Genomic DNA, 25,037 nt, shown 5'->3' on the forward strand with positions numbered 1-25,037 from the left:
CTAAGGCCTGTGGGTGGCAACTATTGAAGCCCACATGCCTAAAGCCTGGGCTCCACAAGAGAAGCCACTGCAATGAGAAGTCCGCACACTGCAGTCAGAGAGTAACCCCTGCTCGCTGCAACTAGAGCGTAGATCCCACTCACTGCAACTACAGAAAGCCTGCATGCAGCAATGAAGACCCAGCGCAGCCAAAAATAAATAATAAGCAATTTTTAAAAATCTTTAAAATTAAAAGGAAGCAAGAATATGGGATTGAGGCAGAGGAATTGGATGGGAAGGAGGAGGTGATACTGTGAAAAGGGTGGTCAGTGTGAACTGCACCAAGAAGAGGACATGTGACCTGAGATCTGAGTAACGTGTGGGAGTGAGGATACCTGCGAAAAGAATATTCCCAACAGAGGGAGCCTCAGACAATAAAATCTTGGCGCTCAGAGCTGTGGACGCTATATAAGATGCTGTGGACACTGTATAAGAAACCATGGGCATTGTATAAAATACTGCGGACACTGTATGAGAGAGATACTGTGGACACTAGAAAATATCATGGACACTATAAGATACCATAGACACTGTAGAAAATACTGTGGACACTGTATAAGATACTGTGGACACTGGATAAGATACTGTGGACACTGGATAAGATACTGTGGACACTATAAGATACTGGTCTTCATTTACTTACAGTCTAGAAGAAAAGTTCTTAAAAGATGAAAGTAATTATAATAAAAGGTAGAGTGTGAAACTCTAAATCAGTCGAGGAAAGATACTTTTTCATCCTGGAAACTGTGAAGGAGAGAAACCTGTACTGGCTTGAAAACAAGCATGGTTTAGACCATATTGTTGGAGGAGGATGGACCCTGTAGAGAGAACGGCACCCACATGGAGGCAGAACCGTGGGTACAGGTGAAGGAGGACAGTTGTCTTCAGAAACAGTCGAAGAGCTATCACGTGGAAGAAGAACTGCAGTAAGTTTTCAATACCTCTAACAGGCAGAGCCAGAACCAATGTATACAAATTTCAAGGAGGCATATTTCCACTCACGATGAGATCCAACTTTCTAACAAAAGGGACTGACCCCAGTGGGGTGGGCTACATGGGGAGGAAGCGTTTGTGCAGGATGCAGGCTGTCTGGGATATGTGGCTCAGGAAGCTTTCAATTCTCAGACGTAGTGGAAAGCCATCTTACCTTTCCAGGCCTCTAAGGATGGCAAGTACCTTGGTGTATTCCACTTAGGACAGTGCAAGGCTTAGGTGTCTGTAACAGCATTCTCTGACTATAGCTCCTCAAAGCAGCAGATTACTGGCTGACAAGTTCTTCCTGTCTGTCTCTCTCATACACACACACACACGTGCAAGCTCTCATACACACACACACACATGCACACACACGCATCACTGTTACCTCCAAGCCTAAAGAAGAGCTGGAGGCATCCCCCTCCTTGGCATAAACCTCAGCTGGCAGGGGACCCTCCTGAACTACAGCCCTCTTCTTTGGATGCTGAGACAATCTGGTGGCTCGCAAGTATCAGGGGGTTGCCTTTTGCCTCCTCTTAAGCCCCCTGGGCTGCTCCTTTTCTTTACAGCCAAGTCTTCCCTAACCCCACCTCTCGGTTGCCTCAGGCAGCGCAGTGCTCAGGCACAAGTGTGGGGTAATGGATTGGGGCAGTGGCGAGGCAATGGGCATGGTGCTGCGCATGTAAAGCCCAGGGCACCGAACAGAACACAGGTGCATGCGCTGTCCTGGTGTGGCAATTACATCCTAAGCAGTCCCTCTCCAAAGGCTCCTTAAGGCCTGTTTTTCCTTCTGGCCATGACGTGTGCTCAAGGCTTCTTGCTAATTCTCCTCTTCGTTCAAGCCAGTCTCATTATCAATGCCGCATTTTGGCACAAGCAGGAGTTTTCTTTTATGGACAGTACTTAAGAGCTCTCAGAAAGCAATCTTCCCTGCCTAAGAACGTCCGGGGAAATGTGGCCTGAGAACCACATGGCCTGATTCTAACTGTGGATGCACTCAGGGCATTTCCTCCATTGCTCAGCACACACCCATTCCAGGCACAGCACTGCAGCTCTGTGAACACACCTCTCTCCCTGGGCTGGTCACCACCCAGGTCCCTCCTCCCTGGGGCTATAGCTCCAGGGTCAGAAGGAGACCATGCCAGATGGAGGCAGGAACGCTGAGGGTACAAACCTGGCATGCATAGCAGGCCTCCTGACTTCTGGGCCACACCCCACAGATGTGCCAGAAAAGAAGCCCCCATCTCCGAGCCCTCTCCACATCCCACCTGGTATTCAGGTGGTCCTGGCACTTCTTCACTTCCGCACTGCGTGGGTGGTTACTCTCTACCAGGCTGTTGGCAGCAAGGTTCACGCCATCAATCTGAGTCATCAACGTCTTCATCTCCTGGTCCAGGATGTCAAACCTGATGTGGACAGAGAAAATGAGGATTGCTAAAGGCTTTTGCTTTCTGCCCTGCTCTTGCTTTCTCCTTCCACCTCCTTCCACCAGGTAAGAGGGGAGAAAGGAGAAAGGTGTGCTGACATTCCCTCTTTTCTGGTTCATGGGTCCAGTTTCATGGTTTAGCATTTCCTGGATGAGGCTAGGAGAGACCTGGTTACTTATACAGGCCAGTGCCTCAACAGAGATGGAGGAAAAATGAGGTGTGGGTGGTGTTGACGGCTACAGAAAGCACCTGCCACACCTCCACTGGCCCAGCTGCTGCTCATGAACACAGTTCCACTGCTTCCACCTGAAGGATACCTCTCCAGTCAGGTGCTCCGTCCCTGGGGAGGAGAAGGGCACGCTGCTGAAGCTGTGGGCATCCTGTGTTATGAAAGCTGACCCCTCTGAGATAAGAGCCCAGGTCCCTCCCTCCAGCATCAGCATGGGACCACCGGGGCAGGATCAAGGAGTGGCCTCTTTCTCTCAGCTCCTTGGATTCCATATTCAGGATGCTGGGGGCAAGCCTTGCCATGCTGGAGTGTTGATGGAACTCAAATACTGCAAATGAGAGTGGCTTGGACTGACAGGTTACAGACTGGTCTCTGAGGCCCCTGAGGGTTCATGTGGTTTAGGGACTGCCACCAAAAGACAGAGCTTATGGGGTCTAGCCTCTCACGTCCCCCTTAATCATGTCCCCTCCGCTTTCCTCTGTGTTACATATCAGGGGTTCCATATACAATTCATTTGAACAAAGGCTGCTGTTATTGAAAAGCCATCAAACACTTGGACTAGAAAGAACCCCTTTGGGAAAGGCCCCAGGGGGGTGCAGTGCCCAAAGCCACAGAGCCAGATGAGACCTTGTGACTCCTGGTGCCTGGCCTCTGGGACAAAGGGCATCTGACAGCCCCTCAGAGAGGGCCTTGCTGATCTGGAGGCTGTTTGGGGACTAGGAGCGGAGACTGTAGTGGGTGGTGAGAGGGGAGGGCCAGCTCTGACCTGTGCTGCACGACCTCCAGGTCCTCCAGCGTGTCCGGGATCTCCATCTGGGCCAGCCACTTCCCCTTCTCGCCCATCCACAGCTCACAGGCGTCCGTCTCCCCAAACACCGTGTACAGGTCCAGGGCATCCTGCAGCCTCTGCCGCCGCACGTCCGCCTGGGCCACCACCTGCTGGTAGAGATCCCGGAGGGCCTGCAGCCGGTTGATCACGTCTGGGGAATCCTGGAACCCTTGGGGGAAGTCCTGCGCCTGCTGTTCCAGGTGCTCCATCACTCCGCGGCTCTCCTCCAGCTCCTCCAGGAAGTCCTTGTGCTTTTTCCCCAGGGCCCGTGTGGCCCCTTCATCCTGCCCCACGTCTTCCCCTGAGAGCAGCCGGTGGGCATCCTGTAGCCAGGCCTTCAGATCATCTGCATCGCCCTGGAACTGGAAGAAGTTCTCAGTGTCCTGGAGGTTTTTCTTGCAAAAGGCAGCGAGGTCCTTCAGCTCATTCCACTGGTCAGACACCTTCTTGATCCGGACCTCAATCTGCTCATGCCCAAACTGCTTGCGTGCCACCATGCCCTCAGCCTCCTGGAAAATTTGGCCCAGGTGGGCATCCAGCCCGCGCAGCTCATCCTCAAAGGCTTTGTGCTTACGCTGCAGGATGAGCACGCTGGTCAGGTCCTTGCCATAGTCCAGGGAGGAGTAAATCTGCTCCTTCTCCTTGATCCAGCTCTCGGCCTCATCCATCTCCCAGAAGAACTTACAGAGCCGCTTGGACTGCTCCAGCTGGGCCTTGCGCCCAGCTGCCGTGTTGCTCAGCTCCTCGAAGCACTGTTCCAGGTGGCTGACACGATCCCGGATGACCTGGGGGTCACAAGGCTGGTACCCTGGGTGGCATGGGAAGAGGAAGGACAAAGGGGACAAGGGCTTCATCATCTCTGGGCAAGCTTCAGATCTAGAACCACACCACCTAGAACCTGCCATCTCACTGGGGCTTTGGGATTAGATGCAGAGGGTCTCAGTTGCTCAGAGGATAGGCTTTTAATTGGTTCTTTATAATGAGTTTCCACTAAAGCTCCAGGAATAAGAGGGGTTAAAAGTTGGATCAGCTCTCAGTAGAAATGCATAATGTGAAATTCTTTTTAAAAAGACCCAGGCATTAATTTCTAGATGATTCTTCTAAGAGGCAGCAGGGGTCACCTATTTAAGACTTGAACTAGCCAAGAGGATGAAAGAAGAAGGATGCCTTCTTGGTGCTTACACACCTTTCTGATAATAGATGACTGAAGCAGTCGCCTGCTCTCTGGAGAATTTTGCTCTCCCTCAAACTTCTTTCTTGCAGCTAGATTTATCTACCCTGGGGTGCTGGAGTGCTGGGCCAGAGGCCTCAACAGAAAAACCTCAGCCCGCAGCCTTACCTGGCCCCTCAGCAAACTGCAGGGTGGCTGTGGTGATGGCCTTCACTTTGTCCCCTTGGATGGCAATGTCAGCCTCCATCAACTTGTGTTTCTGTAGCAAGTCCTCGACCTCCAACAAGTGCTTCCCAAACTCAGCAGACAAGAGGTGAGCCTGGTGAAGAGGACAGACAGGGTAGAGGGAGTAAGGAGAGGTGAAGAGACCCACATGCTAGGAGAATAACCTTCCTAAGTGAGGGTCCATGGCACTGGGGACCAGGATGTCAGATGCAGCTGGAAAATGCAGCTGCTCAATGGAAGAGAGGCTACAGAGCAGGAGTTCCCACTGGGGGTGCCCATCAGAATCATCCCGGGAGCATCTTTCAAGAGTTCAAGTGCTATACTCAGTCTGCCCACGTGTGCCCCAGGGGTGGGAGCTGGGTGTACGTATTTTAAGAAAGTTCCATGGGGTCTTTCCTTCATGGTCCAGAGGTTAAGACTTCACCTTCCAGTGCAGGGGATATGGGTTTGATCCTTGGTCGGGGAGCTAAGATCCTACATGCCTCGGGGCCAAAAAACCGGAACATAAAACATAAGCAACACTGCAGCAAATTCAGTAAAGACTTTAGAAATGGCCTGTATCTTCAGGATGGGGAACACATGTGCACCCAGGGCTGATTCATGTGAATGCATGGCAAAAACCACCACAATATTGTAAAGTAATTAGCCTCCAATTAAAATTTAAAAAAAAAGAAAAAAATGGCCTGTATCAGAAAATCTTAAAAAAAAAAAAAAAAAAAGAAAGCCCCAGTCAGTCTGCTGTGCGTCCCTAGCTGAGAGCCACTGTGATAGTGGGAGAGGAGACTCAGGCTTCTCAGTGGCCCTGGATGCCAAGGTCTGGATGCCAACTAGAGTCAGACCGTGATTACTCAGAGCCCGATTCTCCAGGCTCCCGAGGGAGGCCTGTCTCGTCCAGGCCCTGCAGGCCGGCACCTGTGTAACTATGAACCCCAGATTTCTTGATCACCGGGGATACGGCAGACTGGAGCAGAGCAAGCTAAGCTGCTGAGAGGCAGATGCCATCAGACACTCTGCTGCCTTAGATGCTCTGCTCTGACTCAGCCGTGGGGCTGGGAGGTGCCTACGGAAGCACAGCTGACTGAAGCCTCAGGTGGAGGGGGCGGGGGTGCCCAGGCCCACCTTGATGCCGTCCATCCAGTCAATGCTGTGCAGCATGTCCTGGAAGAGCTTCTGCAGGTCCAGCGTCTTCTCCAGCCTCTGGCGCCGGGCCCGCAGCAGCTCCTGCAGGTAGTCCCACAGGCGCAGGATGTTGTCCTTGCGGGCCGTGATGCGCTTCTGGTCATGGTAGTTCTCCCGCTCCAGCTCCTGGGCCAAGTCCTCCAGGGCCCGCACCCGCTCCTCGTAGGCGGCCGTGTCTGTCTCGATGGCCTCGTGCTTCTTCTTGGCGGCCTCCACTGCTGCCAGGTCGTACCCGAAGTTATCCTGTCCCCCAGGGAGAAAAACAGGCGGTTTGGTTAGGGTCCCCTTGGTTGGTCCCCAAGCACAGAGAAATGGCAGGTCTTTTAGGAGCAACTTCTGCAAGAGAAAGCCCTTCTGCCATCTTTTTCAGCCTGCCTTATCAGAGACAAGTTCCAAAGACCAAATGTCTCACAAGAACGTTGGCAAGAAGCTTGAGATTTTACTCACTGGGCCATCCGTGTGGGTGTAACCCTGGGTGACTATCACTGACAGAGTTCCTTCCCACCTGCTGGCACTCACCACCCTGCCTGGAGAGGACCTGTTCTGGGCAGGAAGGGGCTTCTTACTAGAAACCCTGCAGCTGCACACAGAGGGCTTGCCCCGTGCTCTCTGGGGCGCCTGCACACTCTCCAGTTCTTTCAGAATGCTTGCTTCCCCCTTCTGGATGGAATTTAATTTGATGCCAAGATCCAAGTGGGAAGGGACAGATGCTCTCATGGAGAATCAGTCCTGGGGTCAGTTTTTAGCTAGTGAAATGTGACACAGTCCTGAAGGCCAGAGTCCAAGGGGCATGTCTGACACCCACAAGGTGCATGGCTTCCATCGCATCCCCAGAGGACCCCTGAAATGTCGACTTGAACTCTGGCTCTGGGTGATGCTCCTGGCTCATGGGGGATAACCTTTGGGGCCGTTTTTGGATTGTGTGGCTCTTTCCTAAAATGAGACTTAATAGGGAATTCCTTGGAGGTCCAGTGGATAAGACTCCACGCTTCTAATGCAGGGGGCCCAGGTTCGATCTCTGGAGGGGAACTAAGATCCCACATGCTGCAACTAAGCCCATGCACTGCAATGAAGACCCAGTGCAGCCAAAAATAAATAATTTAAAAGTGAGACTTAGTCGATCTGGGAGAGTTCCTTTTCAGATGTCAATCCTGACCCACCCAATCACAGGGAACAGGGCTGCAAAGCCTGTGGAGAGGCTTGTTCTGCTCCGCCCGCCCCACTACCTGCAGCCCCACGTGCACCCCACTACCTGGGCCACGAGGCGCTGGTTTTCGTTGAGCCACGTCTCTCTCATGGCAGCTTTTCTGTCAAAGCGCCGGGCCAGCTGCTCCAGCTTCTCCTGCCGGATGAGCTCATCCCTCAGGGCCAGCTCCCGCCGGTACTCAGCTTCCTCCAGGCTTTCCCAGGCCTGCGCGGGGGTGCAGATGAGAGCTCTTGGGATTTGGGGGTCCCATCCCGACTCTTTCACCAGTATTGAGTGACTTGAGGAATCTAGACAGAACCTAGCCTTCCAGTTTTCCTGTTTAAGCCAACTGAAGATTCAGGGAACACTGATCACGACCTCCCGGTCCCTTCTTCCCCTAAACTGGCCTTCCTGTAAGTCGGTCTTGGTTTCATATAGTGTTATTGCCTTTGTGGGTGCTCAATAAATTCCTATTGAGTAAACGGTCACCACCATCCCACTGGAATTTCCAGGCGGTGGTAGGCCTCCAAATCTCCAAAGTGTCACAAGGCATTCACTTTCATTAAAAGTAGTCGATATTCCCTAAAAGCCCTCCAGGTTCTATAGAGAATCGGCTATAAACTGGACTCTGGGCATCTGAAGAGGGGACTTCACAGGTGGACAGTGGGTAGAGCCTGACCTCTCGCTGCTAGGCTTGGATAGTACCCCCAACAGCCAGCTGGTCATTATTAACAGCACAGAGAGTGGCTTGGCTTAACCCTGCCAGGAACCATTCCCTATGCCCTCATTAGGAGAAGCTCAGTTAACCCACTGGCAAGCCTGCTGAATCCCCATTCTCATGGCATTTGAGCTGGAACTGTGTAGCATATGCCTCTTTTTCTTTTTTCTAAACGGAAGTATAGTTGACTCACCATATTGTATCAGTTTCAGGTGTATAGCATAGTGATTCAATACTTTCATAGATTATACTTCATATAAAGTTATCATAAAATACAGGCTATATTCCTTGTACTGTACATTAAATCCTTGCATCTTATTTATTTGATAGGTTTGTACCTCTTCATCCCTGTCTCCTATCTTGCCCCTCTCCCCACCCCTGAATGGAAGGATGGTGGGTAGAGTCTGACCTCTCAGGGCTAGGCTCAGACAGCACCCTCAATAGCCAGCTGTGTCATTAACAACACCACAGAGAGTGGCTTGACTTAACCCTTTCCAGGGACCATTCCCTGTGCTTCTATCAGGAGCTGAATTAAGCCAGTGGCATCATGAAATGGAAAACGCTACTTTACCCGGTTGATGTCAGACACCAGTTTCCCATCGTGGGGCGTATACACTTTCTGATTGTTGGCTCTCATCCGGGACTGGATGGTAAAAAGTAGGACTTCCAGATTCCCCTTCTCCTGAAACCTGTTGAAAAAACAGGTTGGGTGATGAGGGTTGAGATTCCCACAGCCCTTTTTTCTTTCTTAAGTAAACATGGAACCCTGGCAGCTTGGAGCTTGGATAGCAAAGCATATTTCTCTTTAAAAAGTAAAAAGAAACACAACATTATAAATCAACTATACTTCAGTAAAATTTTTAAAAAGTAAAAAAGGATAGAGGATCTATATGTTTTACCTGTTACAACATTAGTCTATCATACTCACCAACTGAGACCTAACAGGGGTTAAGTCTTTGCAACATAAATCAAAGAAAACACAACTACTGCCGTGTTTGCTCATCATTTGTTTCCATGGGGGAATGGCTAAGTGTTCTGGAAATTCCTGTAGGTATCAAGTTCTACCAATCGATACAAAGAAATTCTTCCCTGTTCTAAATGCTAAGGGCTCCCAACTAGCTCTTTACTTAGTTTTTTATGGAGTGAGTCAATAAGCCTTTGAAGCAGCATTATCCACGTAAGAACATATTGCACAGAAAGCAACTTTCACCTGAGTATTAATGAGTTGGCTGTCCTGACAACTGTCCAAAAGTCCAGATGCTTCTGAGGGGGGAGGAAAGGCTGGGCTCCGGGAGGATGTCAGGGGGAGGGGATGATGGCAGCCGGATGGCCAGAACTGGGTTCGTCTAGGACCCAGTGTCCAGACGAGCTCCAGGTAACTGAGTATTTTCCCATTTCTGCACATGGTCAAGTATCTACCCATTTTTCCCTCCTCCTTGTGGCAGCCACAGATCAGCTGGTAAGCAAGGATCCCAGGCAGCCCGAGGCCAGCCCATATACCTGCTGCTCATAGGCACGTCAAGGAGGCTGTGACCTCGAGCACTGTCTCACGCAGCCAAGAGCTACCACCCCTGTGTGCAGTGCCGGGTGGACTCACAGGAGGTATTACCTTGATAAACATGGTTAGTGTCAGGCCAGAAATCAGATACTCATTTATAGTACTTTCTAGAGTCTGCGTCTGGCCTTTCCCTATTTGCAAGTCATGAGTGAATGAGCAGGGGAGGAATGAAGCATAGGTACCACTGATGAGCTAGAAATCTGTTTCAGGGGAGCTGGACAAGCTGAGGGCAGGGGAGCTAGAATGCTGTGTATGTATGTGTGCGTGTGTGTGCACACGCGTGGCTGTATTTGCGTGTGCATATGTGCACGCAGGCCCTGCACACACTGCAGTGGAGCAGAGGTCCCGAGAGGCAGGCTAAGTGCTCTGCTGATGGATGAGCAGCGACAGACGAGAGAGAAGAAGGATGTGTTTGATGATGAAGGAGGCCGCACGTGGCGAGCTCTGGGGCTGCGGACGCAGAGGTCGTTACCAGAGAACAAACCCGCAGCTCGGTGTGCAGGAAAGAGGAAGTCTCCAGCACAGGTTCTTTGAAGAGATTCTGAAGCCTGAGATTTCACTTCTGCTCCCCACTCAGGGATCTGGATCTGAGAAAGTACTTCCTTGGCTATGAGTCAGGGGTTACTCAATGTCCATTTCCTGCAGGCTGACAGCTTGGGAGCAGGGAGACAAGACAGGATGAAGCAGGTGACAGATAGGCAGCTCTCTGACCTCCAGGATACGCCTCTCAGATCCCTTCTCCACGCCCTCTCACCTTTAGGAGGTGGTTTCTCAGCAGTTGATGCCCACCCTCCCAGGTGCCCGGGCCCTTACTTGGATGGCTTCTCGATGGTACGGTAGGTGCTGAAGGCCTGCAGCTGCTGCTGGACACCAGCCAGGGAGTTGGCGAACTGGCGGCTGTTCAGGACAGTGATGGTCTGCTCGATCCAGGTGAGCAGGTCCGAGGCCAGCCCACTGTACTTCTCAATCATCTTCTCGGTCTCAATGGCGTGGTCGATTACCTAGGGAATCACCTTGTGACTCATCCTCATGAGAAGGGTGAGGACGTCAGTGCAGAGGCCAACAGGGACCACAGTCGAGGTGGTCCTCCTCCTCGCCAGCCCTAGAGCGTTTATGTTCACTTTGTCCCCAGAGCCCAAGACCACTGCTGAGCAGAGGGCTGGATAGGTGGTACAGGAGGGACCCGGCTGTGTTTGGGATCAGCAACAGCTCCCTGCCCTCTCTCACCCTGTAAAAGACTGGAAAGCCCACTGTCCCAGGACGTCAGTCACCAGAGGAGCCAAAGTCTTGTTTATTTAAAAATGAGTATTAAGGATCGAGGTCATTGGAAAAGACCCTGATGCTGGGAAATATTGAGGGCATGAGGAGAAGGAGGCAACAGAGGATGAGATGGTTGGATGGCATCACTGACTCAATGGACAGGAGTTTGAGCAAGCTCCAGGAGATGGTGAGGGACAGAGGAGGCCTGGCATGCTGCAGTCCATGGGGTCGCAGAGTTGGGTGTGACTGAGCGACTGAACAACAAGGATGGAAGGCTTCCAGGCACTGCCTTTACTCAACACCAGTGCATAAAGATGAATGAGAAATGGTCCCTACCCTGGAGGAGCTGAGGACCCAGCGTGAGGGTCTGTAGAATGGGGTGGCTCCTGGGTAGGCTATGGGAGCCTGAGAGATCTGACAGCACAATAGACTAATAAGTAAAAGCCTGTTTTGTTTCTGAGGGAACGTTCATCAGACATGGGTCTGCAGGAGGAAGGTGGATTCGGAGCTACGACCTTGTTGAAGACAGATCATCAACCTGGGCTGGAATTCAGCTTGTGAGCCATTAATGTGGCAATGCTTGGCTTCAGAGGAGGTTGGGGGGAGTGATGTGAGCCCTTTCCTATGGCTGCGGTCGAGACATAAAGCTCTTAGGAGAGAAAGGGACTGTTTGTCAAGGCCTGCACACGGTGAACAGGGACCCGGGGGCCCTGGTTTCACAGCAGCTCCGTACCTTACCGACTCGCTTGCCCTCCACCGCCAGCACCTTCATCTTGGAAAAGTAGTGGTAAAACGCCACCACGTAGGTAATGATGGATTTCTCATCAGGGTTTTCTGTGAAGACATCTGCAAGGGGAAAGTGTGGGCTCTCAGGACCAGTTAGAAGCTGGAAATGTCAGGCTCAAGGGGTTCATCTCCCTGTGTCTCCAGCACGAAGTTTAACTACACGTACTGAGTGACAGGCAAGAACGGAAGAGGAATGAGGCTGTGGTTTAAGCCAGAGGATGAAATCCATATTATGACCACAAAGCAAGGAAAAAGGGAAAAGGAGGGGGAGACTACAATGGCTCCCAAGCAGGCAAGAGAGGCATCGGAGCCAGTCTGGAGCTGAAGAGCAGACGGAACAGAGGCCTGGTCCGGCCCCAGGCCCGCATTGTGTCCCCGGCTTGCCCAACACCGCCACGTGCCACCAGGTGCCCTGCCCGTCTGGTGGGCACCAGCTCACCTTCAGGGTCGAGGAGCGGGATGATGCCCAGCTGACGCTCGGCCACTTCGAAGGCATGTTCCAGGTTGTGCCGGGCGTTGGAGTCCTTCAGCTTATCGAAGTCGATTAGGTCAGGCCTGGGGATGAAGCCAGACTGTTAGAGGGCAGGGGGCATGGTGTCCCCCACCAACAGGGCAAAGACCCTGGGCGGATGCAAGGAAGTGGGTGAGCCGGAGGAGTGAGAAGAGGACATGGGATGGAGGAGGGAGCTGCGAGCACCAGCGTGTGGGAAAGGAGGATTTAAGGGAGGTAGGATGCTGAGGGTGAGAGGAGCAGGCACAGTGGGTTTAACCTTCCTGTGGAGCTTGGATAGTAACCTACATGCTAAGTGCAAAGTATCCAAACCCTCCTCCCTGCAAGGGTTCCCCGGCTCCCACAGCCTGCTCGCCCTTCTCACCGGTGCTTGTGGATCAGGGCGTTAAAGGCCAGGCCATCCTTCCAGCTGGAGGTGAAGTTGGTGACATTGACGTGGGGGTAGCTGCATCCAAGAGAAACATTAAGACCTAAGAAACAGATTCTTTTGTGGTTCCTACAAGTGTGTGAAGGAGAGGGGTGGACCTGACCCTTCTCGAACAGCTTCAACAAGACAGCAGCTGTTAAGTCCCACAGAGAGGCTCCCCCATCAGATGGGCCCAAGAGACACTCACCCCCACAGACCCCACGGTCTGACCCAGGCAACTTTGGGATAGAATCCTACATTCCGGGCCTCTAAGAATCAGGTCAGGACAGACTTTGCATTGAATATGCCCAAGCTGCCATAGTTCTGGGTAATATGTGGGTGGGGGGTGAAGAGGGTGGTGGGGCATGGCAGCGGCTGGTCCCCAGGGCATACCCTGCCGTCTTCATCTGACACCACAGGAGCAACGCGTCCTTGGCCGAGCGCGTCTCACGACCTTCCTGAGTTTGGACAACGATGTCCTGAATCTGGGGGCACGGAAACAAGAGAGAGGAGACCAAGATTTGCATCTGGCCCAGAGCTCTCCCTAGAAGACCCCCACTTCCTCTTTCCTCCTCTGGTTACCAGCCCTGCAGCCACTCCATAGGCTGAGGCCTCGGGTCCCAGAGGCCTGCTACCCTGCCGTACTTCCCAGGTCAGAGGAGATGCCTCCAATCAGAAACTTGAAGGGGAGGCCAGGAATAAATGCACGTTGGCCTCATTCCTCCTCGGGAGGCACGACGCTGTGAGGGCCGTGGGACGGCATGACTGTTGGAAGCGGTCGCATTTGGATTAGCGACTCCTCTTGCCTTTTCATCCTCCCTGGTCCTGCTGTTATTACCATTTCATCATACACACCTGCAGTGAGCAGGACCGGACACCCGAGACCGCTTGCAGGACATCCTCAGGGTGGGAGTTGAGTGTTACTTTTCTTCTCCCGGCTCTTCCCTCCTCCAATTAGGTTCTTTCTGCCCCAGACCAGCAGGTGGAAGACCCTGCTTTCCTCCCCTTGGGCTTCCTAAATTTCCTTACATAACAGACCTGGACTTTCAGGGTAGGAAGAGAAAAGCTTCTGACTGGAAAACACAGCAGCAGATTTTCTGCACTGTCTTTGCAAATTTTGAATCAAACTATTTAGAAAACCAAAGAGTTACCCATGCGAAAGCGGCCAGATCTCAGTCCAGCTCCCAGTTTCTAGCTTCCCTCTCAAAAGACCACGACACTGACTGGGCTGCTCACGCTCAGCCTCAGCAAGTTGGTGATGCTCAGGATGGTCTCTCCTTCCTACAAGCACTGTCGCTGGGGACACGCACGTGAATGTTCACACTCATTCACCGTCTTCTTAGGCCCTGGGGACCCACCTGGAAGCGCAGGATGATGGTCCAGATGAGGCCGAGGACCAGGCGGTGGTTGCCGTCCACGATGTCGTGGGAGCCCATGTTCTCCAGGTGCACGCGCTGCTCCCTCAGGAACTGCAGGGCCTTGTCCACATTCTCCAGGCAGTGGATGCGCATCTTCCCCTTTGTGGGCTTTGGCTGAGGGACGGCATTGCCCCCGTGGGCAGGGAAGAACCTCACGGTCACACCTGAACCAGCTCCTATCATCAGCATCCACCCTCCATGCCAAACTCCACCTCCCAGCTCACTCTTAAACAACGCTCCAACCCCCACTTTCAGCAAAGTTCAGGGGGTTCCCTCCCTTGAGCACCCAGAGCTCTGCAAGTGCGCTGTACCAGTACTGTTCCTCGGTCTAAACAGAACTTCCTGAGTGGTAATAGATGACATTCAGATAAGTGACACAGCAGGGAGTTAACTGAGCACCTACTATGCGCCAGGCACACTTCTAGAACTATTTACTGCTGATTGGCAATAAGAGTGGTTTTCAGTTTGGCAATTGATAATGGGTCCATCCTGCCATCCAACCTCCTCCCTTCTCACCCTTGAATGGCCCCAACCGAAGCTCAAGGGACCACCATTGCTGAGTAATTACATCGTCTGAAGGGTTCTTAGTGGTAACTCTCTCTAGTGGGCCTTCAGTGAAGGGTAAGAGGCATTCTTTAACTTCAGCCTGGAGTTGAAAAGGCAACAGAAGAATGTGGAATATTTCATTCAAACCCCAAGGATCTTAGCCTACGTCATCAAGTACAGGTATCATTTTACACATGGGAGAAATGAGACAAAGAAGGTCCTGCCTGGTAGGTCCAAGGTCACAGTGGAAGTGACTGAACAAAACATGAGCCTTGACCTGGTTCTCCTGCAGTGGCAACACTGCTGCTGGGTGAGTTACAACTGAGAGGGCCTGAAATAAATCTCCACTTGTAAGAGTGATGGACACACAGGAAAATATCTTCCATTCTTTCCTCCTGGTTGCACAAAGGATGCAAATTCTCCAGCTGGGTAATAGGATCTGTCTTAGCCTTTGCAAGGAGGCTGAGGGTAAGCTCACTGCCGGCCTGACAAAGATAACCAGCTCCCAAGAGAAGAAAGTCAAGGACTCTTCTTATGAAGGAATATGAAGGAGGTGGGAGTGGCCAGAAAAAAGCAAGAAATTCTGAGACACTTCAGCAAAATTAACTAAAGTTTTGACTGATATATTGGATGGAAAGTCATTGCATTTATGCTGGGACGTACAGGTGGGGATAGTGGTGAAGAATCTGCCTGCCAATCCAAGGGACACAAGAGATGTGGGTTTGATGCCTGGGTTGGGAAGATCCCCCGGAGTAGGAAATGGCAACCCACTCCAGTATTCTTGCCTGGGAAATTCCATGGACAGAGGAGTCTGGCGGCCTACAGTTTTTAGGGCTGCAAAGAGGTGGACATGACTAAGTGACTAAGCACAGCACGTTTAGATGAATAAGTTCAGAGAACCAATCAGTCACATGGATACACGGCATCATTACTACTGCAGGTTGCGAGAAGTGGAGAGGTCCTAGGCCGTGTCTTTCCTGCAGAAGGGACCCAGGACCAGCCACAGGGCCCAGGGGAGGGGCTTTACCAGCATCTCTCCGGAGAGCACCTCCAGCAGCTTGATGAGCATCCGCCCATCCCGCAGGTCCTTGTAGAGATCGGTGATGCGGCAGGACACACGCGCCAGGTGCGAGTTTGCCCATTTCGTGAAGGTCTTCTTCTGAACAACTTCCCGCTCGTCTGGGTGGGGAGAAGAGCCTTGGGTGAGGTGCCTGAGACTGGTAGAGTCCATTTGCCATGTGATACGGGGCCAGAGAGTTTTTCATCTTAACCCAGAATTGCCCCATCCCTGGCAGAGGAGGTGGGTATATTTATTCTGTCCCATCTATCCTATTCACCTCTGGGGAGCATTGGTGACCAGAGCGCAGCCTTTTGGTAACTTCCAGCACCATGGTATCAAGGTGCCCCGAACCTAGTCACCTGCTTGCCTGTGCCCATCAAATGCTCTATACCCCTGGGTCAGCGAGCTCAGATTTCAACGTCAGGTTCACCTGTCCACTCACCCAACAAATACTCCCTCTGTCTAGAAGGCTTTCTCTCTGCCCCTCTACCTCATCCCATCCCTTTCACCTAACTCCTAGTCATACTTTAAGAGTTAGCGGAAACAGTGCTTCACTGGGAAGCTTTTGTGACCCCTAGGTTGGGTCTCCCCTGGTGTGCCCTGACCCCTACATCTGCATTGCTCATCTCTCCTCGTACTTGGATTCGTTGAAAGTCTTTCCTGCAAGATTGCAGGCTCCTTGAGTCCAGCAAAGTTGTCTATCTTGTGCGTCTCTATATCCCCAAAGCCTGGAGCACAGTAGGTCTCCAGAGCTGTACTGTAGCTGGCTGTGCGGAGGTTTATCCAGCTCCTATTCCAGGTCTCCTGATACATAAAAGCAAAACACACTGCCTGCCCTCAAGAAGCTGCTGGTATGTAGGGAGAAGGAAGAACATGGAGACAATGAGATCATGTGGAAAATGCGATCCACGCTGGGTGAAGGGTAGCTGGGGCTTGGGCTGGAGGCTGTGCACTAAGTTCTCTTTCTTGCCTCCAGAATGGCAGGCATGATTTTCCATCTTCAGACCTGGGAAGCTGACACCCCCGGCCTGAATGAGTCTCAGTCCAAACCAAGATGCTGGCCCAGGCTTTGCCAGTTCAGGTGGGCTACCTCTTAGTACTTCCGTTAAAACAGTTACTGTAAAATAAATGCTGGTATCTGTTTGGTTAGGGCTGGGAAGCTTGACTGAGATGCTGGAGAGAAGACAGGGACGGGGACGTCAAAAAGAATGGAGGACAGGGTAAAAGAGAGAGAGAAGAGGAGCAGAAAAGATAAAAACAAGGAGAGCAGCTTAGTGAACAGCCTGCGGCAAACTGCTTCTGGGCATTGTGGCTGAGGGTTCCAGGTGGGAGCTGACCTGGCAGTATGGGCTGGGCCATGGAGGGTCCCTGGGGAGAGTGTGCTCAGGTTGGTCACAGTCAGGGCAGACTCCGAGCAGTCCAGCCAGGAGGGAATGTCAGCACCGTGAAAGCAGGATAAATGTTGGCTCAACTGAGCCCAAACCGTGGAAGGGCTGGCTTCTTCAATTATTAAATATCTGACTTAACAACAAGAGGAGCCCGGCCAGCATGGCCTCGAGGGGATACTCCTGGCGGTTCCTGAGGCTCACAGCATCCAGTTCCTTCTCACTTTGTGGCTATTTTGGCGTTAGCAACTCAGACCCTTTATTCGCTTATTCATTAATTCAGCAATTGCTCACTGTACAGACATTAGGTGCCAGGCTTTGAGTGGAGGTGGGGCATTCAAGAACAGGAATGAGTCCCCTCCTTGATGCAGACAAACTTGATTATAAATATGATGAGTTCTGGAGTCATGTGTAAAGAATTCTCTGGAAGCCATCTAAATAAGACTTCTAAGAAGAGGAAAAATACTACAACTGACTGTACAAATCCACCATAACAAATATAAAATTAAAATGTGGCTTATTTATTCTGGGCCTCTGGGCAAAGTTTCAAGGGGGAAAAAACCCTTATTCTACTGAACCCTTCCCTAATTTCAAGGTCTGCTTCAGCAAAATGTATCTAAACTTTTGATGATATTTTGGAAGGAAAGCAATTGAATTTAAGCTGGAACATGTTTAGATTCAATAGAGCCAGCCTCAGCCCTATGCCACAATGCATTCCCTAGAGATCAGACCGGCTCCGTAAGAAGCTAACCTTTCTAGTCTGTTGTAGAGCGTTTGTCCAAGGGGCTGGAATTTTTGTCCTTTAGGACGTAACTGTCTCAAAAAATCAAAGTCCTTTCTTTCCTTTACCTTTTCTTGTCTTTAAGAATCTAAAGAGTTCATTATGCGGGTGCTGAGACCTGTTTACTTGTGCTCAGCAAAGTGTAAGGAACAGCTTCTAACTGGGACATGGAATTTGATTCTAGGCTGCCTGCCTGGCACGTGGATCAGTACAGATGTAAATCACCCTTACAGCTCTCCAGTTCTCAACAAATGATGTGTATGAGCCCTCTAAATGCTGGAGCTGCAGGTTTAGAGCTCAGGCAGGTAGCCTCCTGGCTACCTTTTACTTGAAGGCTGGGGTGCAATTGCCTAGGACACCAGGCACCCTGAAACAGTTTATAGTGTTGAGACGGGGGAAATATTCCAAGAGGCTCACGACTGTTAAGGAGAGGCAGGCCCCAAGGTGGGGATGATTTCCATCAGCTCGTAGCCCTGGCCGCTTCTCATCAACACACTCCACGCTCACTCCCATCAGGTGTTCAGCAAAGCTGTCCGAGTGCAGGAGAGGGAGGGGGGTGGTGCAGAGCAAGCTGGGCTGGGAACCCTGGGGTGTGGACAGACCAGGGAGATAGCCAAGCATCGGGACTGCTGTCCCCTGGGGACCTGGGCCATTCTGTAGGGAACAACTGTGGAAAAGAGGCCTCAGCAAGGCCCTGCCATGGGCTAGGCCTTATTTCTGGAGCCCTAACTCTGCCAGTGAAAGGCAAGGGGCAAGTCTACCAGCACGGCCTGACTTGAAACCACCAGAACCTCAGAAAATACTCATCTCCACAACCCTCAAGCTCAGGGCCTCTCCATTCCTGCCTGTTCCTCTCCCCTCTCTTCCTTGACTCTGGCCATCCTCCTCCTTCTCTAGAAAATTCCCCTTCCTCTCTGATCAGCGAGTTAGAATCACTGTCTGGGTATTCTGACCAGCTGATCTTTTTTTTACATTTCCCTTCAAAGGTTTAGTTTGAGGTCAAATAAACCCAACACAATTCAAGTATTTACCCACTAATCAGTTCATACATGGAAAGTGCTTAAAATGTACCTGGCACACAGAAAGTTTGCGTAAATGTGAACTATCATTGTTATCGCTGATGTTACTATCATCTCTGGCTGCAGGGCCCAGTCGCTGCAAGAAGCATGAGAGGCTCACTCTCCCCAAAGGCCTCGAAATCTAGGTGAGGAAACCAGACAAAGACCCTCTAATAGTTTTATAGCCACTGAAGAGATAAAAGACCTTGATGCTGGGAGGGATTGAGGGCAGGAGGAGAAGGGGACGACAGAGGATGAGATGGCTGGATGGCATCACCAACTCGATGCACATGGGTTTGGGTGAACTCTGGGAGTTGGTGATGGACAGGGAGGCCTGGTGTGCTGCGGTCCATGGGGTCGCAAAGAGTCAGACACGACTGAGCGACTGAACTGAACTGAACTGACGAGATAAAGGGCAGTTCATTTTAATAATACAAAAGCTGTCACAAGGTAATACTGGATTATTATCAGATAAAAAGCAGACAGAATAAATAGTTAAGGATCAAAGAGGAGAGAGGTCATTTCTAACTGGATCATTTAAGAAGGGGCTTGTGAAGAAAACCATTTTGCACAGGCAGAGGAGGAAGGAGGGGACCCGCGAGACGGGAGACATAAAAGGGTGGTGCTTGTTCAAGAGTTGCTGACTAGCTATGTGGGAAACAGGTTTTAAATCAGATGTGGAAAGCCTTGAAGGAAAAGCTAAGAAGTTTAGATTTAATCCTAGAGGCTAAAGGACCCACTGAAGTGATGGCAAGATCATTTCCTGAAAAAGGAGTTTGGAAAACTCCCAATGATAGTAAAATGACAAAACGTTTCAGCTTAAATTTTTAAAAAATTGTGCAAATTCTATGTAAATCTAGAAAGTCTCCAAAGGCTCACCAAAGACTTGAACAAATGGAAAAAAATCACATAAAATTGTTGTATAGGAAAACTCAATATCATAAAGATGTCAATTTATCCTAAATTTATATATTTAATGTTATTTAAATATATATAATATACATTTGAGGGGAAACTAGAAAAACAACTAGAAAACTCATTATAAAAATAGCTAAGAAAATTTCAGAAAAGAAGAGTAATAAAGGGTAACCAATCTTCCCAGGTATTTTTTCTAACAAATATTATAGTATAAAGTTATAATAATGAAACTGTGTGATACTGTCATATGGATAGACACATTAATGGAACAGAAATAGTCCCAAGTATATATATGCATTTAACATCTGATAAAGGTGGCACTTCAAATATGAAGAGGAAAAATGGATTATTGGGTATAGGGTGTTGATAATAAGATCTCTTCAAGAAAATTAGAGATACCAAGGGAACATTTCATGCAAAGATGGGCTCAATAAAGGATAGAAATGCTATGGGCCTAACAGAAGCAGAAGATATTAAGAAGAGGTGGCAAGAATACACAGAAGAACTATACAAAAAAGATCTTCATGACCCAGATAATCATGATGGTGTGATCACTCACCTAGAGCCAGATATCCTGGAATGTGAAGTCAAGTGGGCCTTAGGAAGCATCACTACAAACAAAGCTAGTGGAGGTGATGGAATTCCAGTTGAGCTATTTCAAATCCTGAAAGATGATGCTGTGAAAGTGCTGCACTCAATATGCCAGCAAATTTGGAAAACTCAGCAGTGGCCACAGGACTGCAAAGGTCAGTTTTCATTCCAATCCCAAAGAAAGGCAATGCCAAATAACGCCCAAACTACTGCACAATTGCACTCATCTCACACGCTAGCAAAGTAATGCTCAAAATTCTCCAAGCCAGGCTTCAGCAATATGTGAACTGTGAACTTCCAGATGTTCAAGCTGGTTTTAGAAAAGGCAGAGGAACCAGAGATCAAATTGCCAACATCCACTGGATCACTGGAAAAGGAAGAGAGTTCCAGAAAAACATCGATTTCTGCTTTATTGGCTATGCCAAAGCCTTTGACTGTGTGGATCACAATAAACTGTGGAAAATTCTGAAAGGGATGGGAATATCAGACCACCTGACCTGCCTCTTGAGAAACCTGTATGCAGGTCAGGAAGCAACAGTTAGAACTGGACATGGGACAACAGACTGGTTCCAAATAGCAAAAGGAGTACGTCAAGGCTGTATATTGTCACGTGCTTATTTAACTTACATGAGAGTACATCATGAGAAACGCTGGACTGGAAGAAACACAAGGTGGAATCAAGATTGCCGGGAGAAATATCAATCACCTCAGATATGCAGATGACACCACCCTTATGGCAGAAAGTAAAGAAGAACTCAAGAGCCTCTTGATGCAAGTGAAAGAAGAGATTGAAAAAGTTGGCTTAAAACTCAACATTCAGAAAACTAAGATCATGGCATCCGGTCCCATCACTTCATGGGAAATAGATGGGGAAACAATGGAAACAGTGACAGATGTTTTTTTTGGGGGGGGGCCTCCAAAATCACTGGAGATGGTGACTGCAGCCATGAAATTAAAAGACGCTTACTCCTTGGAAGAAAAGCTATGACCAGCCTAGACAGCATATTAAAAAGCAGAGACATTACTTTGTCAACAAAGGTCCCTCTAGTCAAAGCTATGGTTTTTCCAGTGGTCATGTATGGATGTGAGAGTTGGACTATAAAGAAAGCTGAGTGCTGAAGAATTGATGCTTTTGAACTGTGGTGTTGGAGAAGACTCTTGAGAGTCCCTTGGACTACAAGGAGATCCAACCAGTCCATCCTAAAGGAGATCAGTCCTGGGTGTTCATTGGAAGGACTGGTGGTTGAAGCTGAAACTCCAGTACTTTGGCCACCTGATGCGAAGAGCTGATTCATTTGAAAAGACCCTAATGCTGGGAAAGATTGAAGGTAGGAGGAGAAAGGGACGACAGAGTGTGAGATGGTTAGATAGCATCGCCAACTCAATGGACATGAGTTTGGGTAAACTCCAGGAGTTAGTTATGGACAGGAAGGCCTGGTGAGCTGCAGTCCATGGGGTCACAAAAAGCCGGACATGACTGAGCACCTGAACTGAACTGAACTGATAAGACTCAGTGGCCATCCAGGAAAAATTAAGTTAAATTCACATCTCATACTCTAAGACAAATTTCATTTGGGTCAAAAATTGAAACAAAGAAAAGAAAACCATAAAAATACCAAAATCAATTTTAGTAGAATGTTTTTTATGTTAGTGTAGGGAAGGGTTTTCTAATTCCAACACAAAATCCAAAGCTGTAAAATGAAAGACTAAAAGTTCAACTGCATTAAAAAATGTTTGTGTGGGATAAAATACCATAAGCAAAGTCAAACAAATGAGGCAAAGTCTTTGTAACTCACATCACAAAGGGCTAACTTACCTTGTAGGTAAAGAAAATCTATAAACGAATGAGAAAAAAGACCAATAATCCAATAGCATAAAGAAGTAAGAATGTGAACAAAGAGTTAACAGAAAAAAATTATAAAAGTCTCTTAGATGTATAAAAAATTATCCAAGCTATTCATTATAGAAATACAAACTAAAACACACACAAACCTAATACACAGTCCTTAATTAGTTTAAACAAATTAATGATAAAAGACATCTTTGAGACAACAGGAAAATTTGAATATTAAGTGGGTATTAGATTGTATAAGGGAATTATTAATTTTATTAGGTGGCTGCAGTCCATGGGATTGCAAAGTCGGACACGATTGAGCAACCTCACTTTCACTTTTCACTCTCATGCATTGGAGAAGTAAATGGCAACCCACTCCATTGTTCTTGCCTGGAGAATCCCAAGGACAGAAGAGCCTGGTAGGCTGCCGTCTCTGGGGTCGCACAGAGTCGGACACGACTGAAGCGACTTAGCAGCAGCAGCAGTGACAGTATTATAGCTAAGTGGGAAATGCTCTTGTTATTCAGATATTCATGCTAACCTATTATGATAAAATAAGAGGAGAATGTCATAATCATCTTCACTTTAAAAATATTTCAGCCCCAACATGAACAAGCGAATATGGCCAAATATTAACAGTTCTTAAATTTAGGTGATAATTCATTTTACTTTTATCTCTACTTTCTCACATGTTTGAAAATTTTCATACTAAGAGTACAAAAGTAAAATGAAAGTACATCAAGACACTATGTTTTACTTATCAGATTCACAAAGATCCAAAAGTGTGATAAAATACCATGTTGGCAAGGAAGTGGGGGAGAAAACATTCATATGTTTTTGGAGAGGGTGTAAAAGACAATTTGGCAAGATGGATCAGAATTATAACTGTACTTACTTTGGGACCCAGTAATTCCATTTCTAGGGATTTATCCTTCAGATAGACATACATTTGCAAAATGACACATATCAGCTTATTCACTGCATTTTTGGAAATAGCAGATGATTGGAAATACTCTAAATGTCTACCAATAGAGGGCTGGTTAAATTAAAATTATGTCTAGACCATGGAATACTATATCTGCAAAAAGAATGAGAAGGCCATTTGTGTACTAATATAAAATGATCTTCAAGATAAACTGGGTGGGGAAAAAAGGATAATAAGGGACAACATATGGTGGGGAAAATCTGAGAAAAACAATATAGACTATTTGCTAATATATGCAAAAAACATTCCTGGAAAGATACATGAAAAGTTGGTAACACTACTTATGGGAAAAGAACTGAGTCTGGAGAACTGAGATGGGAATTGTTGTTGTTCAGTTGTGTCTGACTTTTTGTGACCCCATGGACTGCAGCACAGCAGGCTTCCCTGTCCTTCACTATCTCCCAGAGTTTGCTCAAATTCACATCCAGTGTGTCAACGATGCCATCCAACCATTTCATCCTCTGTTGCCTTCTCTTCCTGCCTTCAATCTTTCCCAGAATCAGGGTCTTTTCAAATGAGTCTGCTCTTTGCATCCAAAGGATTAGAGTTTCAGCTTCAGCATCAGTCCTTCCAGTGAATATTCCAGACTGACTTCCTTTAGGATGGACTGCTTGGATCTCCTTGCAGTCCAAGGGACTCTCAAGAGTCTTCTCCAATACCACGGTTCAAAAGCATCAATTCTTCAGCACTCAGCTTTCTTTATAGTCCAACTCACACATCCATACATGACAACTGGAAAAACCATAGCTTTGACTAGAGGGACCTTCGTTGACAAAGTAATGTCTCTGCTTTTTAATAAGCTGTCTAGGCTGGTCATAGCTTTTCTTCCAAGGAGTAAGCGTCTTTTAATTTCATGGCTGCAGTCACCATCTCCAGTGATTTTGGAGGCCCCCCCCCCAAAAAAAAAACATCTGTCACTGTTTCCATTGTTTCCCCATCTATTTCCCATGAAGTGATGGGACCGGATGCCATGATCTTAGTTTTCTGAATGTTGAGTTTTAAGCCAACTTTTTCAATCTCTTCTTTCACTTGCATCAAGAGGCTCTTTAGTTCTTCTTCACTTTCTGCCACAAGGGTGGTGTCATCTGCATATCTGAGGTTATTTATATTTCTCCCGGCAATCTTGATTCCAGCTTGTGCTTCATCCAGCTTGGCCTTTCACATGATGTACTCTGCATAGAAGTTAACTAAGCAGGATGATAATATACAGCCTTGACGTACTCCTTTCCCAATTTGGAACGAGTCTGTTGTTCCATGTCCAGTTCTAACTGTTGCTTTCTGACCTGCATACGGATTTCTTAGGAGGCAGGTAAGGTGGTCCATCTATTTATTCCTGCTATGGCTTCCTATAAAATTCCTTGACTGTTTCTTGTCTCTCTCTCTTATCTCTGTTAGAAATCTGCTCTCAAAAGTAGAAAAAAAAATTAAAGTAGAGAATAGCAGCCCAAATATTCAACAGGGGATTATTTCATGGTTTTGGCACATTCATATATATGAATAAGGTGGAAGAACTTCCAATAGCAAGAAAAGATATTATATTTTAAGGGAAAATTCAGGTTATAAAACTACCTGTATAATATAAAACTACAATATAATATTGTAGACCTATATACATAGACTCATAGAAAAAAGCTAATGATATACTATATTATAGTGGTGTGTTAAGACTGTGGGTGACACTTTGGTTTGCTTATCTATGTTTACTAAAATGTCTGCAATGTACATACATAACTTTTATAAGAAACAACAGATGTCATAAAGAAAAATGGGACATGGAACTCAAATCCCAAAGGACAAATGACTGATTAAAAGTCAAAATGTATCCTTCTTAAGGAAGTCTGAATTTTCACCAGAGCATGGCTTTAAGCTATGGGTAAAGCTAGGTGGTCAGAAAGGCAAGTGGGAGAAAAGGTACCAAGGGAGACCTCGGATCAATAGCCTGGCCTGGAAAGAAGCATTTAC

General features: G+C 48.4%; 1 protein-coding gene across 4 annotated transcripts in view; it reads right to left on the reverse strand.

The window, feature by feature from the left end:
• The window catches only part of SPTB (spectrin beta, erythrocytic), a 128,030-nt gene that overhangs the window by 37,756 nt on the left and 65,237 nt on the right, over nucleotides 1-25,037 (reverse strand). For all 4 annotated transcript variants that reach the window (XM_027971928.3, XM_042252611.2, XM_060418657.1 and 1 more), the window contains 13 exons: nucleotides 15,491-15,642; nucleotides 13,858-14,031; nucleotides 12,893-12,984; nucleotides 12,458-12,538; nucleotides 12,022-12,137; nucleotides 11,530-11,642; nucleotides 10,350-10,537; nucleotides 8,550-8,667; nucleotides 7,327-7,485; nucleotides 6,015-6,317; nucleotides 4,839-4,989; nucleotides 3,437-4,307; nucleotides 2,283-2,420 (listed from right to left, as the gene is read on the reverse strand). In XM_027971928.3, the coding sequence (XP_027827729.2) occupies nucleotides 2,283-2,420; nucleotides 3,437-4,307; nucleotides 4,839-4,989; nucleotides 6,015-6,317; nucleotides 7,327-7,485; nucleotides 8,550-8,667; nucleotides 10,350-10,537; nucleotides 11,530-11,642; nucleotides 12,022-12,137; nucleotides 12,458-12,538; nucleotides 12,893-12,984; nucleotides 13,858-14,031; nucleotides 15,491-15,642 (2,656 nt within the window). The remainder of the gene's footprint in view (nucleotides 1-2,282; nucleotides 2,421-3,436; nucleotides 4,308-4,838; nucleotides 4,990-6,014; nucleotides 6,318-7,326; nucleotides 7,486-8,549; nucleotides 8,668-10,349; nucleotides 10,538-11,529; nucleotides 11,643-12,021; nucleotides 12,138-12,457; nucleotides 12,539-12,892; nucleotides 12,985-13,857; nucleotides 14,032-15,490; nucleotides 15,643-25,037) is intronic.

This window comes from Ovis aries, chromosome 7 (assembly GCF_016772045.2).
Source record: "Ovis aries strain OAR_USU_Benz2616 breed Rambouillet chromosome 7, ARS-UI_Ramb_v3.0, whole genome shotgun sequence".
Taxonomy (NCBI): domain Eukaryota; kingdom Metazoa; phylum Chordata; class Mammalia; order Artiodactyla; family Bovidae; genus Ovis; species Ovis aries.